Genomic DNA, 14576 nt, shown 5'->3' on the forward strand with positions numbered 1-14576 from the left:
AGCATTAAGTGTTGATCAGGATTCTTCTTCCATCCTAGGGGATCAGCAGCCTCTTCAGTTCCTTAAAAGTCGTGCGCCTTCTACGACTTGGCCGCGTCGCTCGGAAGCTGGACCACTATTTGGAATATGGTGCTGCTGTGCTGGTGCTCTTGGTCTGCGTCTTTGGACTAGTGGCCCACTGGCTCGCCTGTATATGGTACAGCATCGGGGACTACGAGGTCATTGATGAAATCACCAACACCCTCAAGAAGGACAGCTGGCTCTGCCAACTCGCAGAGAGCATTGGAACGCCGTATCGGTACAACACGACAGGATCGGGGCAGTGGGAAGGAGGACCTAGCAAAGACTCTCTTTATATAACTTCTCTCTACTTTACCATGACAAGCCTTACCACGATAGGATTTGGAAACATCGCTCCAACCACTGATGGAGAGAAGATCTTTTCAGTGGCTATGATGATGGTTGGATGTAAGTAGGATGGTTTTTCCATTCATTTCTGTTGGGTTTGTGTACTGTTTTGCATGGGATTTGGGCTTTTGTTGAGAGTGGACGTGATGCTTGCCAGACTGACATCAAATGAGAGAGGGAGTTTGGTCTCCTGCATTTTTATACAAACTATGAGGTTGGATGGTCCATCTCCTCACCTGTCATTTCCTCTTATTGTTTGCTGTGGCTCTGGGTACATCCTCATTGGCTACGCCTTCCTTATGGGAATGTACAAATGCATTATTGGCATTGGCATAGATGGCGCTATAACCGTTCTTAGGTGACAACTGGCATTAAACTCGAAGGTGGACATCTAAAAGTAATTATACGAATGAGACAACCATATGTTGCAAGAGATATAAATCATGAAACGATATTCAGAGAGTTGGATCTCCATGTTGAATTTGCACTCGTTGGCAAACCCAGGATTGATGTCATGCAATGTGTGGAATGGGTGTCACAGGAAGATTTTAGGATCTATGTCTTTGTGCAGCCATCTTTGTGAATACTGGAGGAGACAAAAGTTTGGTGAGATGGACTAGAGCAGTGAGTTTGGTGAGATGTTGGTGAGAAGTTTGGTGACATGAACTAGAGGACTAGAACTTTTAGTACCGGGACCCACTTTTCAGAATGAGAATCTGTCAAGACCCACCAGAAGTGATGTCATGACCGGAAGTGACATCATCAAGCAGGAAAAGTTTTAACAATCCTGGGCGGCAATCCTACCCACACTTACCCAGGAGTAAGTCCCATTTACTATCATTGTTAAAAGCATATACATAGTAGCCCGTTAAAAGTGGAATTCTGTAATATTTCCCCAATGCTGTCACATACCATGGTAGCATCAAGTCTAATATCTTAAAAATAAAATACTGAATTGAATGGGGACCCACCTGAAATTGGCTAATGACCCACCTAGTGGGTCCTGACCCACAGTTTGAGAAACACAGGACTAGAGGCATTTAGACTTGCTTCACCCTCAGGGTCTCATTGCCTGTAACCTGACTCTGAACTAAATCTTGCACGTACAGCCATACATACTTTGCAGCAGCAAAGTAAATGCAGACAGCAGTCAATTTATTTGCTTTTTAAACAGCTGGACCATGATGAGGTTTAAAGGGGCACACTGAGGGCTCATGGAGGTCAAGCTGAACTTACCTGGCAGGGGTAAAATCACATTGGTGATGAAAGTGTGCCAGGTACACTTCTGGTTGTTCTCCAGAAGTGTGAAGAGCTCGAAGTTTGGGCTAGGCTGCGACTTCTATTTTTATCGCTTGAGAATAGTATCCCTTGTCACCGTGGGAGCTGGAGGCAACAAAGATGATTTTTAGACACAATACATGGTGTGAGATTTTTGTTTTGGTTTCCCTGCTGATCTGTGGCTCCTCTAGAGTGTCTTTTAAAAAACGGAGGCTCAAAAGAGACCGCTTCTCCTTTTATTTGCTATCAAAGGTACAGCCCATTGCCTGGGTGGAAAATCTTCAAACCACTGTGTAGTGTGAGTGGCTGGAAAATGCAGTTAGAAGGTTACTAGTGAGTACTGTAAGGCACCCTAGTTATAGTTACAGTGATGAGCAGAGCAGCTGCAGTCTCAGCAGAGCACCTGTAGCAGAACCTCACTCTGTAGCTCCATGAAATCTCCCACGCTGCGGAATCGCAAGGACAGCATGTAGAGTGCACCCCTGCTAACTGGGCAAGAGGCACTTTTTCAAGTGGGTGTTCCTCTTTGTAGCAGGGGGAGAGTAACCGGCCCTCCTCACCCCAGCAGTGTCTTTTCTAGTGGATCTCTGCTGGCGCATCTTTTTAGATTGTGAGCCCTTTTGGGACAGAAAGTCATTCGTTATTTGGTTTTTCTCTGCAAACCGCTTTGTGAACTTCTGTTGAACAGCAGTATATAAATACTGTTAATAATTATAGTATTAGTATTGGCAACCTTCAGTCTCGAAAGACTATGGTATCGCGCTCTGAAAGGTGGTTCTGGCACAGCATCTAGTGTGGCTGAAAAGGCCAATCCGGGAGTGACAATCCCTTGCACACTGGGAGCAGGTGCAGTCTGTCCCTGGTCTGTCTCCCTGGCTATGGGCCTTCCTTCTTTGCCTCTTAGCCTCAGACTGTTGGCAAAATGTCTCTTCAAACTGGGAAAGGCCATGCTGCACAGCCTGCCTCCAAGCAGGCCACTCAGAGGCCAGGGTTTCCCACTTGTTGAGGTCCATCCCTAAGGCCTTCAGATCCCTCTTGCAGATGTCCTTGTATCGCAGCTGTGGTCTACCTGTAGGGCGCTTTCCTTGCACGAGTTCTCCATAGAGGAGATCCTTTGGGATCCGGCCATCATCCATTCTCACGACATGACCAAGCCAACGCAGGCGTCTCTGTTTCAGCAGTGAATACATGCTAGGGATTCCAGCACGTTCCAGGACTGTGTTGTTTGGAACTTTGTCCTGCCAGGTGATGCCGAGGATGCGTCGGAGGCAGTGCATGTGGAAAGCACTCTTTATAGCCTTCATAGATCTCACAAAGGCTTTCGACCTGGTCAGCAGAGACGGCCTCTTCAAGATTCTCCCCAAGATTGGATGTCCACCCAGGCTCCTCAGCATCATCAGATCCTTCCACAAGGACATGAAGGGCACTGTTGTCTTCGATGGCTCCACATCAGACCCTTTTGACATCCGAAGCGGAGTGAAGCAGGGCTGTGTTCTTGCACCAACCTTGTTTGGGATTTTCTTCACTGTCCTGCTGAAGCAGGCCTTTGGAACTGCAACAGAAGGCATCTATCTCCGGACCAGATCAGACGGAAAGCTCTTCAACCTCTCCAGACTGAGAGCAAAATCCAAAGTCCAGCTGAAATGTCTGCGTGACTTCCTCTTTGCCGACGATGCAGCTGTCACTACCCACTCTGCCAAAGATCTCCAGCAGCTCATGGATCGTTTTAGCAAGGCCTGCCAAGATTTTGGACTGACAATCAGCCTGAAGAAAACACAGGTCATGGTTCAGGATGTGGACTCACCTCCCTGCATTACAATCTCTGAGCATGAACTGGAGGTTGTCCATGACTTTGTGTACCTTGGCTCAATGATCTCCGACACTCTTTCTCTCGATACCGAGCTAAACAAACGCATCGGTAAAGCAGCTACCACGTTTTCCAGACTCACAAAGAGAGTCTGGTCCAACAAGAAGCTGACGGAACATACCAAGATCCAGGTCTACAGAGCTTGCGCCCTGAGTACACTTAATAATTATAATAATTAATAAATAATAATTAAAAAATTGAGTGGAGTATTGCTGCTGGACAGCCATTCCTCCCACTTGCAACTGCATCCGATTGGCTTGAATTCAGTCGTGTGTGTCCCCCCCCCCAAAGTAGTTTGCGATGTTGCCATTGCCAGGTGCCTTTCTTCTGCCTCTCATCCTGGTAATTAAGGGGTTCCAACAGGAGTGCCCCCCAGCAAAAATGTTTTGCATTGGGCCCCACAGGTCCTAAGGCTGGCCCTGGCAGGAACTGTTTCTGACTCAGTAAGCCAAATTTGGCCCAGCAACCATACAGTCTGACCTGCCACCATTTCTTTGTTCCGAGTCCTGCTTTACCAGATTCTGGGATCTAGTGTCACTGGGTGGGAATCTACTCCTGGACTCTAACAGCAGTTGAGGGGCTTATGGAACTCAATGCTCTTCTATATTGACCTCCCCCAATTTAAAGCTAGCATGTTGGGAGGGGCAAGATTGAGCATGCACGAACTCACGTATTTAGCTGTCTTTTCTAGAGATCTTAACAGCACAGCTGAGTGTTTTGCTTTTATTTGGGCCTGTGGAGTCTTTTCTGATACAGTGATGATTAGGCCCAGATAGAGGCATCAGTTGGTCATAGAATAAACTGCACCAAATGCGCATGTAAAGCATTCCATTCATGAAGCTGAGAAGCGACTCTGCACCAAGGAAAACCTGATCCCGCAAGAAAACATTAAGGCAGCATTTGTTAAATTAAATGGAACTGGCCTTTCTTTCCTCCTGTCCTTTCCTAGCAGTGGACAGGGAGGAAGATCAGTCACATTCGAGGAGACAAGAAATGAAGGATTGTGGCCAGAGCGGTCAAAAGGCCAGCCTGGGCCTTCTTCATGCTGGCAGGAAGAAGCAGGCGGCTTGCTCATGGAATGCTATGGAGACCCTTTTCTGCCCAGGAGGGGGCGGGATGGGGAGGAAGAAGCAAGCCTTTCGGATGCTCCTCAGTAATGGCGTAGTTAGTGCAAAGCACTGAGTTTTGCAAGGAGTCTCACCGAAGCATGGTGGTCCCTCTCTCTGTCTCCCTTTCAGAGAATTCCCCCCACCTGGAATGGCTCCAAAGGGGAGGGGGAGGCTTGCACACTGTGGTGAGGCTCCCTGCAAAACTTAGTGCTTTGCACCCCTCTAGCTATGCCACTGTTTGCTGGTTTTCACAGTTGGCGGGAGGCTTGCTGCCTCCTTCAGAATTTGGAACCATCAGATGCCGGAAATGATAGTATGTAATGTGTGGACTGGACCAATGGGGACATGTTAGCGCACTAGGGGGAAATAGGGGTCATTGGAGTGTATGGGCTTCCAGCTTCCATCATTATTTATTACACATTTTTCCTACACTGTTTTCCCTACCCTTCCTCCAAAGAGCTCAGGGCAGTGTATATGGCTTTCTCTGCTTTGTTTATTCTGTTTATTCATATTAAAAATTTATTCTATTTATTCATATTAAAAATTATTCCCTGTGCTTTGCCCTTCCACACAGCAGGCACTCAGTGTGGCTAACAATATGAAAAGCAGAGCAGGCACCTGTCGTTTTTGCCTGCTTCCCCCTTCCTCTGTTTTTCCCTCTCCAAAACGGTATTAAATAACCCTGTAATGGGCGGGGGGGGGGAGGGTTTGGAGGAGTCCAACTAAAGCAGATCAAGTATCTGATGCTATCCCTACAACAACCATTTGAGATACAGTCAGTTCTCCTTATCTGCTAGAGTTAGGTTCCTGGAAAACCTAGTGGATACCCAATTAGCTGATGAATCATTGAACCTATGAGAAAAAAGGGGTTAGGTTCTACGGTTCTATGGACCCTCTTCACCACACACTATATGAACTTGATGAACCTGAATCTTAACTTGAAGTCTCTGAGGCTGAGTGATAGAAAGGGCTCATGAACATCTCCAATATCTATGCTTTCTCCTCTGTACTTGCTGGCCCAACAGTGAGGCCTCGGAGTTCAGCAGTAAGGAAGGGGTTGCTTTACCTGTTTTTCTTCACCTGACTCTTGGCTCCTTCCCTGGGTTTGCCCCAGCCCTAGAACAGCCCTCAGGTAACTTTCCACTCATCATCAGCCTCTTATTATCGCCAGGGTTGTGAAGGTTCACCTGGAGTCCCTGAGATGGTGCCCAAGATGGTGGGACTAGCCTGGAAGTGGACACAAATGTGTCCAACGATTCTCCATAGGCCAATCCCAATCAGTTGCATGCCTGCCATAGAGCTCCCTGGGGCAAATGCCCCAGGTGCTGGCTGCCAGGACCCCAAGGAAGCCTCTCTGAGGTTCCCGATGGGGGCGGAAACTGTGCTTCTGGTTTGCCGGAAGCACAGTTTATCACGCCGGGGAACCTCATAGAGGTTTCTCCGGCGTGGGAGATGGTCGCGTGAGGCTCTGTGAGCCTCTGGTGAGTAGGGGGGTGGATATTGTGCAAGGGGGGTGGCAATAGCCCACAGGGGGCAGTATCATGGAGCTTTGCCCGAGGTGCAGGGCTACAGAGGTCCGTGGCTGATTCCAATGCCCGTTTGATGTGGAAATTGACCCAATCAGGATATAGGTGGCAATTCTGCTCCTCACAAATAAGTGAATTAGTGGACAGCAAATTCAGGTATAACCAGTGGCATAGGTAAGGGGGTTCAGGGGGTAGTCACTGCACTGAGCAACAAGCTTTGGGGGGTAACAAACTGAACTTGACACTAGTGACTAAAATTGTGAAAACCTTGGTATATATGAATAATACCATCATGTTATATATCATTGGAAAGGTAATTTAATGCAGAATGCAATGAAACAAACTGCACTGGAATATCTGTATTCTATCAAAAGTTATGACCAATTAACCAGAAAACAAAAATGCAACTGCCTTATGGAACAAAAAGTGGATCTTTTTAACTCAAAATTGACCTATGAGACTGGTTGTTCTGAGAGCCAATGAAATGTTATTATGAAGCAACATGGAACCAATAAGGTGTTAATATGAGTTAACTCTCATGAGTCTGGAGGTGGTTTTCCCCCTGATTCTCACTTTTTGAAAGCCTGGGTGTAATACCACAACTTCTGGTTGTGATATCACTTCCAGGGCATCATTCTGAGTTTGGCACCAGGCTACATGATCATTAGCTATGCCACTGTGTATAACGAGAACTGACTGCAGTTTAGGACTGGACGGTTTAAAAAAACATACCCTTAAACATGGAGCCTGGTGGAGATGGGGCAAGGGGAAGGAGCCAGATTGCTGAACTCCAAGCATCAGAATGCAATGATCTCACTCTTTCCTCTGCATGGGCTCTTTAAACTAAGCAGGAAATGCAGAGTGAGCTGCGATCTCAGCACTCTGCACATCTCCTGCTCTGATTAGCATGTGGAGAGAAAGGGCAGCTAAGGAGACCGCCTCTGTCAGTGGTGGATTGGGGGAGGAGGTTGGGGTGTCTACTCCCTACTCCTTCCAAATCTGTCACCAACAGGAATATCATTGTTTGCTTCATGAACTGGCCAGCTCTGGCTCAGGGGAAAGGTTAGATCCTTCTCCCCCCTACACTGTGGTTGTGATCCAAAACCTCCCCCCACCGACTGATTTTTCCGATAGACAATATGGGGAATTTGAACTCAAAAATACCCACATCAGGTCCAGTTTGGCCATGAGTTGATATGAACATCACAGGAACAGGATGACAGACTGGCAACTTGAGCATAAGGTCCTGCTCCTTATCAAAAGCTGGCCTCTTCTTGGTGAAGATTCATGCCTTGCGTAATCAGACTCCCCCATAACAAATAGGGGAGTCTTTTACCAGCACCCTTACATTTACGCGGGCACCGGGATGTTTGCAGCACTGTGGCAGTTCCTCAATAAAGGCAAAGCAAAGGTTTCTGCTTTACTGAGGACACTTCAGGCTATAAGCATTCTGTTTTAATCAGGCCCATTCAGGCTCTGAATACATAAACCCCAGAAGGATTTTTTCCCTTCATTTCTAAGATCTTAGCTGTGCCTTGAAGTTTTCTCTTGCTTCTTTATACTGGACCACTCCCATTTGAATATGTAGCATAAGCATCCACTTAGGATTTTGGAATGTTTGGGTAACTTTCTGGAAACACAAAGAATTCTACGGGTTCTGTACAGAAAGAGAAGTTACCTGACTTATATCATTCTTATAAATGATGAACCGGAATTTGGACTGAGACTTGCAGCCCAATCCTAACTAAATTCCCACATGGTGATGTAGCAGGGCAGATGTGGGCTTTGCCACATCCTGGAGGGAAATTTCAGCTGCTGGAGAGCTCCTTGGGGTAAGGGGGCATTTGTCCCCTTGCCAGACAGTAAGTCCAAGCATCCACAATGGGTCAACTTGGACTTGCACCAGCAAAGTCCAAGTTGATCTGTATTGGCCTGGGAAGGGAGATAGAATTCTGCAGAGCTGGCACCACCAATACCGCCCCCTCCTGGCCCAAATCACCCACCCCTGCCCCATCACCACCCTCCCCCACCCATTTCACACCTCCTCATCCTCCCTCTGCCCCTATGCCTGTCTTACCTGTCTTAGAGTGCAATCTTAAGCGCGCACTGGGCCGGCGCAAGTCCCTTCCACCGACCCGAGAGGGTCGCAAACATGCCGTAAAGCACATTTGCGCCTCCCTTGGAGTAAGCTGCACCAGTGCACAGAGGTGCAGAGGCCAGATCCAACCTCCGCAGCAGTGCCAGCAAGTAAGTTCACGCCAGCCAAGCTCAACTGGTGTGGAGGGCTGGGGGTGTGTGGGGAGGGTGGGAAGGAGGTAGGGAGGAAGGGTTTCAGGGTGGGGGGAGGGCGTGCAGCAAGTGGGACCATGGGCAGGCAGGTGGTGCGTGGGAAGCGGGGCCAGGAGCCAGCCATTATGCAGGATCCTAGCCCCATTCTCACACAGCACGGAGCTGCTTCAGGCTGTTTGGTTCTGCACCACCTCTTTAGGTAGCACAGATCTCATTGGGGCTGCTGCAACTCTCCCTAGGATAAAGGGAATTTTTCCCCCTTGCCTCGGGCTGAGCCAAACTTGCACTGGATGCAGCACAGGCCCACTGGCCTGCCTGTTCCAGCATAAATTAGGACAGAGTGGATAGAGAGATGCTCTTTACACTCTCACATAACACCAGAACCAGGGGACATCCACCAAAATTGAGTGTTAGGAGAGTTAGGACAGACAAAAGAAAATATTTCTTTACTCAGCGTGTGGTTGGTCTGTGGAACTCCTTGCCACAGGATGTGGTGATGGCGTCTGGCCTGGATGCCTTTAAAAGGGGATTGGACAAGTTTCTGGAGGAAAAATCCATTACGGGGTACAAGCCATGAGGTGTATGCGCAACCTCCTGATTTTAGAAATGGGCTATGTCAGAAGGCCAGATGCAAGGGAGGGCACCAGGATGAGGTCTCTTGCTATCTGGTGAGCTCCCTGGGGCATTTGGTGGGCTGCTGTGAGATACAGGAAGCTGGACTAGATGGGCCTATGGCCTGATCCAGTGGGGCTGTTCTTATGTTCTTAACTACGATTCCCAGGAAGCCTTGCAGGTCTCTTGTTATCTGCTGTGCTCCCTGGGGCATTTGGTGGGCCGCTGTGGGATACAGGAAGCTGGACTAGATGGGCCTATGGCCTGATCCAGTGGGGCTGTTCTTATTTTCTTATTGTGCTGTCAATATAACATCACACAGTGTCATTCCCAGTGGACTTGTGGGACAAAAAATGGCATCCATTGCCCACCAAAAAGAGCACTGCCACCTTTTGCTTTGAATCCTTCTTTCAAGCAAAAGATGGTTGGGTGAAAAATTAACCTCATTGATTTCAGATGAACTACCATCACAAATTGAACTGAATCTGCAATAACAAAAATCATCATATTGGACAGGATAGAAGAAGCAGAGCAATTATTTCTGATGTTATGGAAGCACATTAACTTACTTCTTACCCTCCAACTTTTTCACAGATGGAATATACTTGTGAATTCATAACACTGTACAGAAACCCCTTGAGATATTTCACTTGCCTTCTAGAAACTTCTTTGGCATTCCTTGAAAACTCTCAGATGTTTTATCTTGAGATGAACCTTGCAGGCCCCTTCAAATGTAATTTTTTTGGGGGAAATTTTTGAGCCAATAGCTTTCTAATCAGAGATCACAGTCATACTACTCTCTTACATCACACGTCACCAGAGACACTTCTCCATCTGCTGTCTGCTATATCTACATCCTCTGCAAAAGATTGCCACACCTGGGGTTGGTTTCTAAACTGGGGTGCCGAACTAAACTAACCATAACAATTTCCTTATTTTGAAACTTAAGAATCTTTAGTTGGGTGTTTAACCTTACAATGGAATCTCAGGGTAATTTGAAAGATTTATGTCTCCCAATAGCAAGTAAAATTGCCAATGGGGGGGGGGGAACCTCTGTGTCATTGCTGGACTGATTCTCAGTTTTCCTCTCCTATAACATATGAATATTAATTGGTTGTCTTTGGTCAGATGTTTGTGTCACTCTGCTGGCCAGTTTTAGAGTTTTATGCCAACCTCTCCAACCTCAGATACAGATGTGTCCTTGTGTGTGTGTGTATGTGTACCAGGGTATAGCTCATGCGGTGCAATAGATGACTCCTCCCCCCTAGCTACCATTTTCCGTCTGGCTCCAGACACTGTTTTGAACCTGAGTGGACCTTTGGGAGAAACACAGATTCCACAAACCTGAAGTCTGCCCAGACTTGCTTGAGCGCACATGTCCGAAGGCTGACAACATTTTGGAAAGATCATCACAAACGACATCTCCCCAAAAGGCAACAACTAGCAGGTACCTGAAAACAGAGTTTTGCCCTGCTAAATGGGGAAAACTGTGGCATGTGCAGCTTACCCTTGGAAAACAGATCTCTGGTTGTCATCTTTAATTGCAGGTCTGGTAATTCCCACAAATCCTCATTAAGCACCTCGCTTATTGTCATGTGGATGGCCTACGGTTTTCACAGCTTAAAAGAATAGCTTGAAAGGCCCTGAGCTCAATAAGCTCAGTTCGCAAAGGAGAAAGCAATGCAAGCAATTAGCAGCACTGCTTTAACCCATTTTTGCCCAGCCCGAAGGTATACTCCTTTGATCCCTGTTGTGCATGGAGAACTCGTGCAAGGAAAGCGCCCTACAGGTAGACCACAGCTGCGATACAAGGACATCTGCAAGAGGGATCTGAAGGCCTTAGGCGTGGACCTCAACAGTTGGGAAACCCTGGCCTCTGAGCGGCCCGCTTGGAGGCAGGCTGTGCAGCATGGCCTTTCCCAGTTTGAAGAGACACTTGGCCAACAGTCTGAGGCAAAGAGGCAAAGAAGGAAGGCCCATAGCCCGGGAGACAGACCAGGGTCAGACTGCACTTGCTCCCGTTGTGGAAGGGATTGTCACTCCCGAATTGGCCTTTTCAGCCACACTAGACGATGTTCCAAAACCACCTTTCAGAGCGTGATACCATAGTCTCTCGAGACTGAAGGTTGCCAACAACATATGCACATGTGTTGTGTATATGCACACGTGTTGGGCAACAATGGTTTAAGATGCTGCAGCATCTCCAGTGTGGGATGGTCTCAAATGACGCCTACTGAGCTTGCTTTTATTATTACAGTCTTGAGAGGACGTAAGAACATAAGAAAAGCCCAGCTGGATCAGCCAAAAGCCCATCTAGTCCAGCCTCCTGTATCTCACAGTGGCCCACCAGATGCCTCAGGGAGCACACTAAACAACAGGAGATCTGCATCCTAAGGTAGCCTACTTCCAAAATCAGGAGGTTGCACATACCCATCATGGCTTGTAACCTGTGATGGACTTTTCCTCCAGAAATTTGTCCAATTCCCTTTTAAAGGCATCCAGGCCAGATGCCATCACTACATCCTGTGGCAAGGAGTTCCACACACTAATTACATGCTGAGTGAAGAAATATTTTCTTTTGTCTGTCCTATCTCTCCCAACACTCAATTTTAGTGGATGTCCCCTGGTTCTGGTGTTGTGTGAGAGGGAAAAGAACATCCCCCTATCCACCTGGACCTGGGTCTGGTGTCAGGCACGGGTCAGTCATGAGTTCTCACTTTTCCATATAAGAGAAACTTTTCTAATAAGCTAGGAGTAAATGGTACATAAATCAGACTTCATGCTGGCTGCTGGTGTCTCAGAAGGAACATCTTCTTGCTGTATTAGAATCAGACAATTTTGCACCAGATTCCCAATGTCTCCTGCTTATTTATTGGGACCATTTCAAGCTGTGGGGTGGGCTGGGAGGGGATTTACATTTTAAATGCTCTGCCACCTAAAAAACAAAGTCCTTGCAAGCTGAAAACGAACACAGCAGGATAGATGTTTCTGTCCCAGTTGATTGTGCTAGTTTTCTACTTGCAGGGAGTTGTATTACACAGAAGAGCATTCAAAAATAGCATTCCCCCGATCCCCACACCTGCAGTTTGGCACCTAGGCAAATGGTCACTTATTGGATTTTGTTAAGCTCCAGGCAAAGAAATGGCAGCTTTCAAGAAAGATCTGTATTCTATCGTGAAGACTGAACTAGACTGCATTGCAGCTAAGAGCAGGCTGGCAGATATCTATGGGTGAATTAACAATGAACTGTTTTTGTGGACATGACTATTTCAGAGTACTTGACGCTCCTCTGGAGTTTGGCACTGGCCCAGATCAGTGGCATCTGTCCAGAAGAGGCCCAGAGTTGAGTTCCAAGCCATGGTTGAAATGTTATCAGGAATAAACCTGTCTTGTACTGTGCTTGGCCCTCAGCCATGGGGTATTGCATCTCTCCCTTAACTAAGCACAACACTGTCACGGAAAAGTGTAAGATGAAACACACCTGCCCATGGAAACTTATAAAAGCCAGAGTGGTTCAGCCATGGAATTCTTCTCACCTGCGGTCTTGATATGATTGTCTGATCAGGATGTTGTATTTTTGTTGTTGTTGTTTTTTTTTGTGGTGTGCACAAATTTGCCCAAGCGTGCATTGTTAATACATTACAAAAACAAAATTTGGTGTGATTGGTGTGTAAGAGGCTGCTTGTACATTTGTATATTTGTACCAGGAGTTTTATTTTCATTTTAAAAAGGACATGAAAATAACGATCATGGCAAACTTTGCAACAAATAGAACATGAGAATGTCATTGTAAAAAAATCCTGCATGATCTAAAGTTGCCCCATGCAAAATCAGGCCTTGTGGTTGGGCTGCAACTGCCTGCAGATTTATTTTCAGACCTGATGGAATGCAGGAAATTCCCGGAAGCCCAGGTAACACCTCCAGGATTACTTTCTGTAAGTACCTGCAGATTGATGCTGGTTCTGGGAGAGAATCCTGGAGAGTTGGCATGCCTACCTCACACGACAGCATTAAAATGTAGACTGAGCATTCTTTCGGCAGCACTTTGCTTGAAAATAGAAACTGCCTCTCATCCAAAGAGGATCTTAAAGTGGATAGAGAGATGCTCTTTACACTCTCACATAACACCAGAACCAGGGGACATCCACTAAAATTGAGTGTTGGAAGAGTTAGGACAGACAAAAGAAAATATTTCTTTACTCAGCGTGTGGTCGGTCTGTGGAACTCCTTGCCACAGGATGTGGTGATGGCGTCTGGCCTGGACGCCTTTAAAAGGGGATTGGACAAGTTTCTGGAGGAAAAATCCATTACGGGGTACAAGCCATGATGTGTATGCGCAACCTCCTGATTTTAGAAATGGACTATGTCAGAATGCCAATGCAAGGGAGGGCACCAGGATGCAGGTCTCTTGTTGTCTGGTGTGCTCCCTGGGGCATTTGGTGGGCCGCTGTGAGATACAGGAAACTGGACTAGATGGGCCTATGGCTTGATCCAGTGGGGCTGTTCTTATGTTCTTAACTACAATTCCCAGGAAGCCTTGCAGGTCTCTTGTTACCTGGTGTGCTCCCTGGGGCATTTGGTGGGCCGCTGTGAGATACAGGAAGCTGGACTAGGTGGGCCTATGGCCTGATCCAATAGGGCTGTTCTTATGTTCTTAACTACAATTCCCAGGAAGCCTTGCAGGTCTCTTGTAATCTGGTGTGCTCCCTGGGGCATTTGGTGGGCTGCTGTGAGATACAGGAAGCTGGACAAGATGGGCCTATGGCCTGATCCAGTGGGGCTGTTCTTATGTTCTTAACTACAATTCCCAGGAGGCCTTGCAGGTCTCTTGTTACCTGGTGTGCTCCCTGGGGCATTTGGTGGGCCGCTGTGAGAGACAGGAAGCTGGACTAGATGGGCCTATGGCCTGATCCAGTGGGGCTGTTCTTATGTTCTTATCTTTACGAAATGTTCTTGCCTGGCATTGATTTGTATCTGCCTGTGTCTTGGGGCAAGAGTTACAGTTATTAAAAAGTTGCTGGCATTTTCACAGGCCTACATCTGAAAGTGTCATTGCACAAACTTTATTTTGATCCTCATTGCCGTCTTTTAATGAAGTGGATTTACTTGGAGAAAAGGGGGAAGTGGGAATGGAAATGAGAAAGGGGAGAAAAAATTTGGTGATGACAGTGCAAAAATATTGAGGACTTTTTAGTCCTAAACGTTGGATTCTGAAGATTTCTCTTTAGAAAATGTGCAAACTGATGGGGAGTCCTTGAGGGTTTATGATGATGAAGATGATGATGCTTCATCACAGTCTATGCTGGGCTGGGCATGGTCTGCAATTTGGGATCCAGCCAAGATCCTGGGAATCACAGAGATATCACCATAAGATTCTTGCTGTTCCTAGCAAAGTTGTTTTCTGGAGCTGAGCTGGTGTAATTTGCTCAAGGCCAAGAATGTCAAGGTGTTTTTTTCGACTTCTAGGCACTTCTCCAAGGGCTCCAA

The 14576-nt window shown here is 47.0% G+C and overlaps 1 protein-coding gene across 1 annotated transcript in view; it reads left to right on the forward strand.

The window, feature by feature from the left end:
* The window catches only part of KCNH5 (potassium voltage-gated channel subfamily H member 5), a 199795-nt gene that overhangs the window by 76179 nt on the left and 109040 nt on the right, over positions 1–14576 (forward strand). Inside the window, exon 7 of the mRNA XM_066612337.1 lies at positions 39–468. Coding sequence (XP_066468434.1) covers positions 39–468 — 430 coding nt within the window. The remainder of the gene's footprint in view (positions 1–38; positions 469–14576) is intronic.

This window comes from Tiliqua scincoides, chromosome 1, assembly GCF_035046505.1.
Source record: "Tiliqua scincoides isolate rTilSci1 chromosome 1, rTilSci1.hap2, whole genome shotgun sequence".
NCBI lineage: Eukaryota > Metazoa > Chordata > Lepidosauria > Squamata > Scincidae > Tiliqua > Tiliqua scincoides.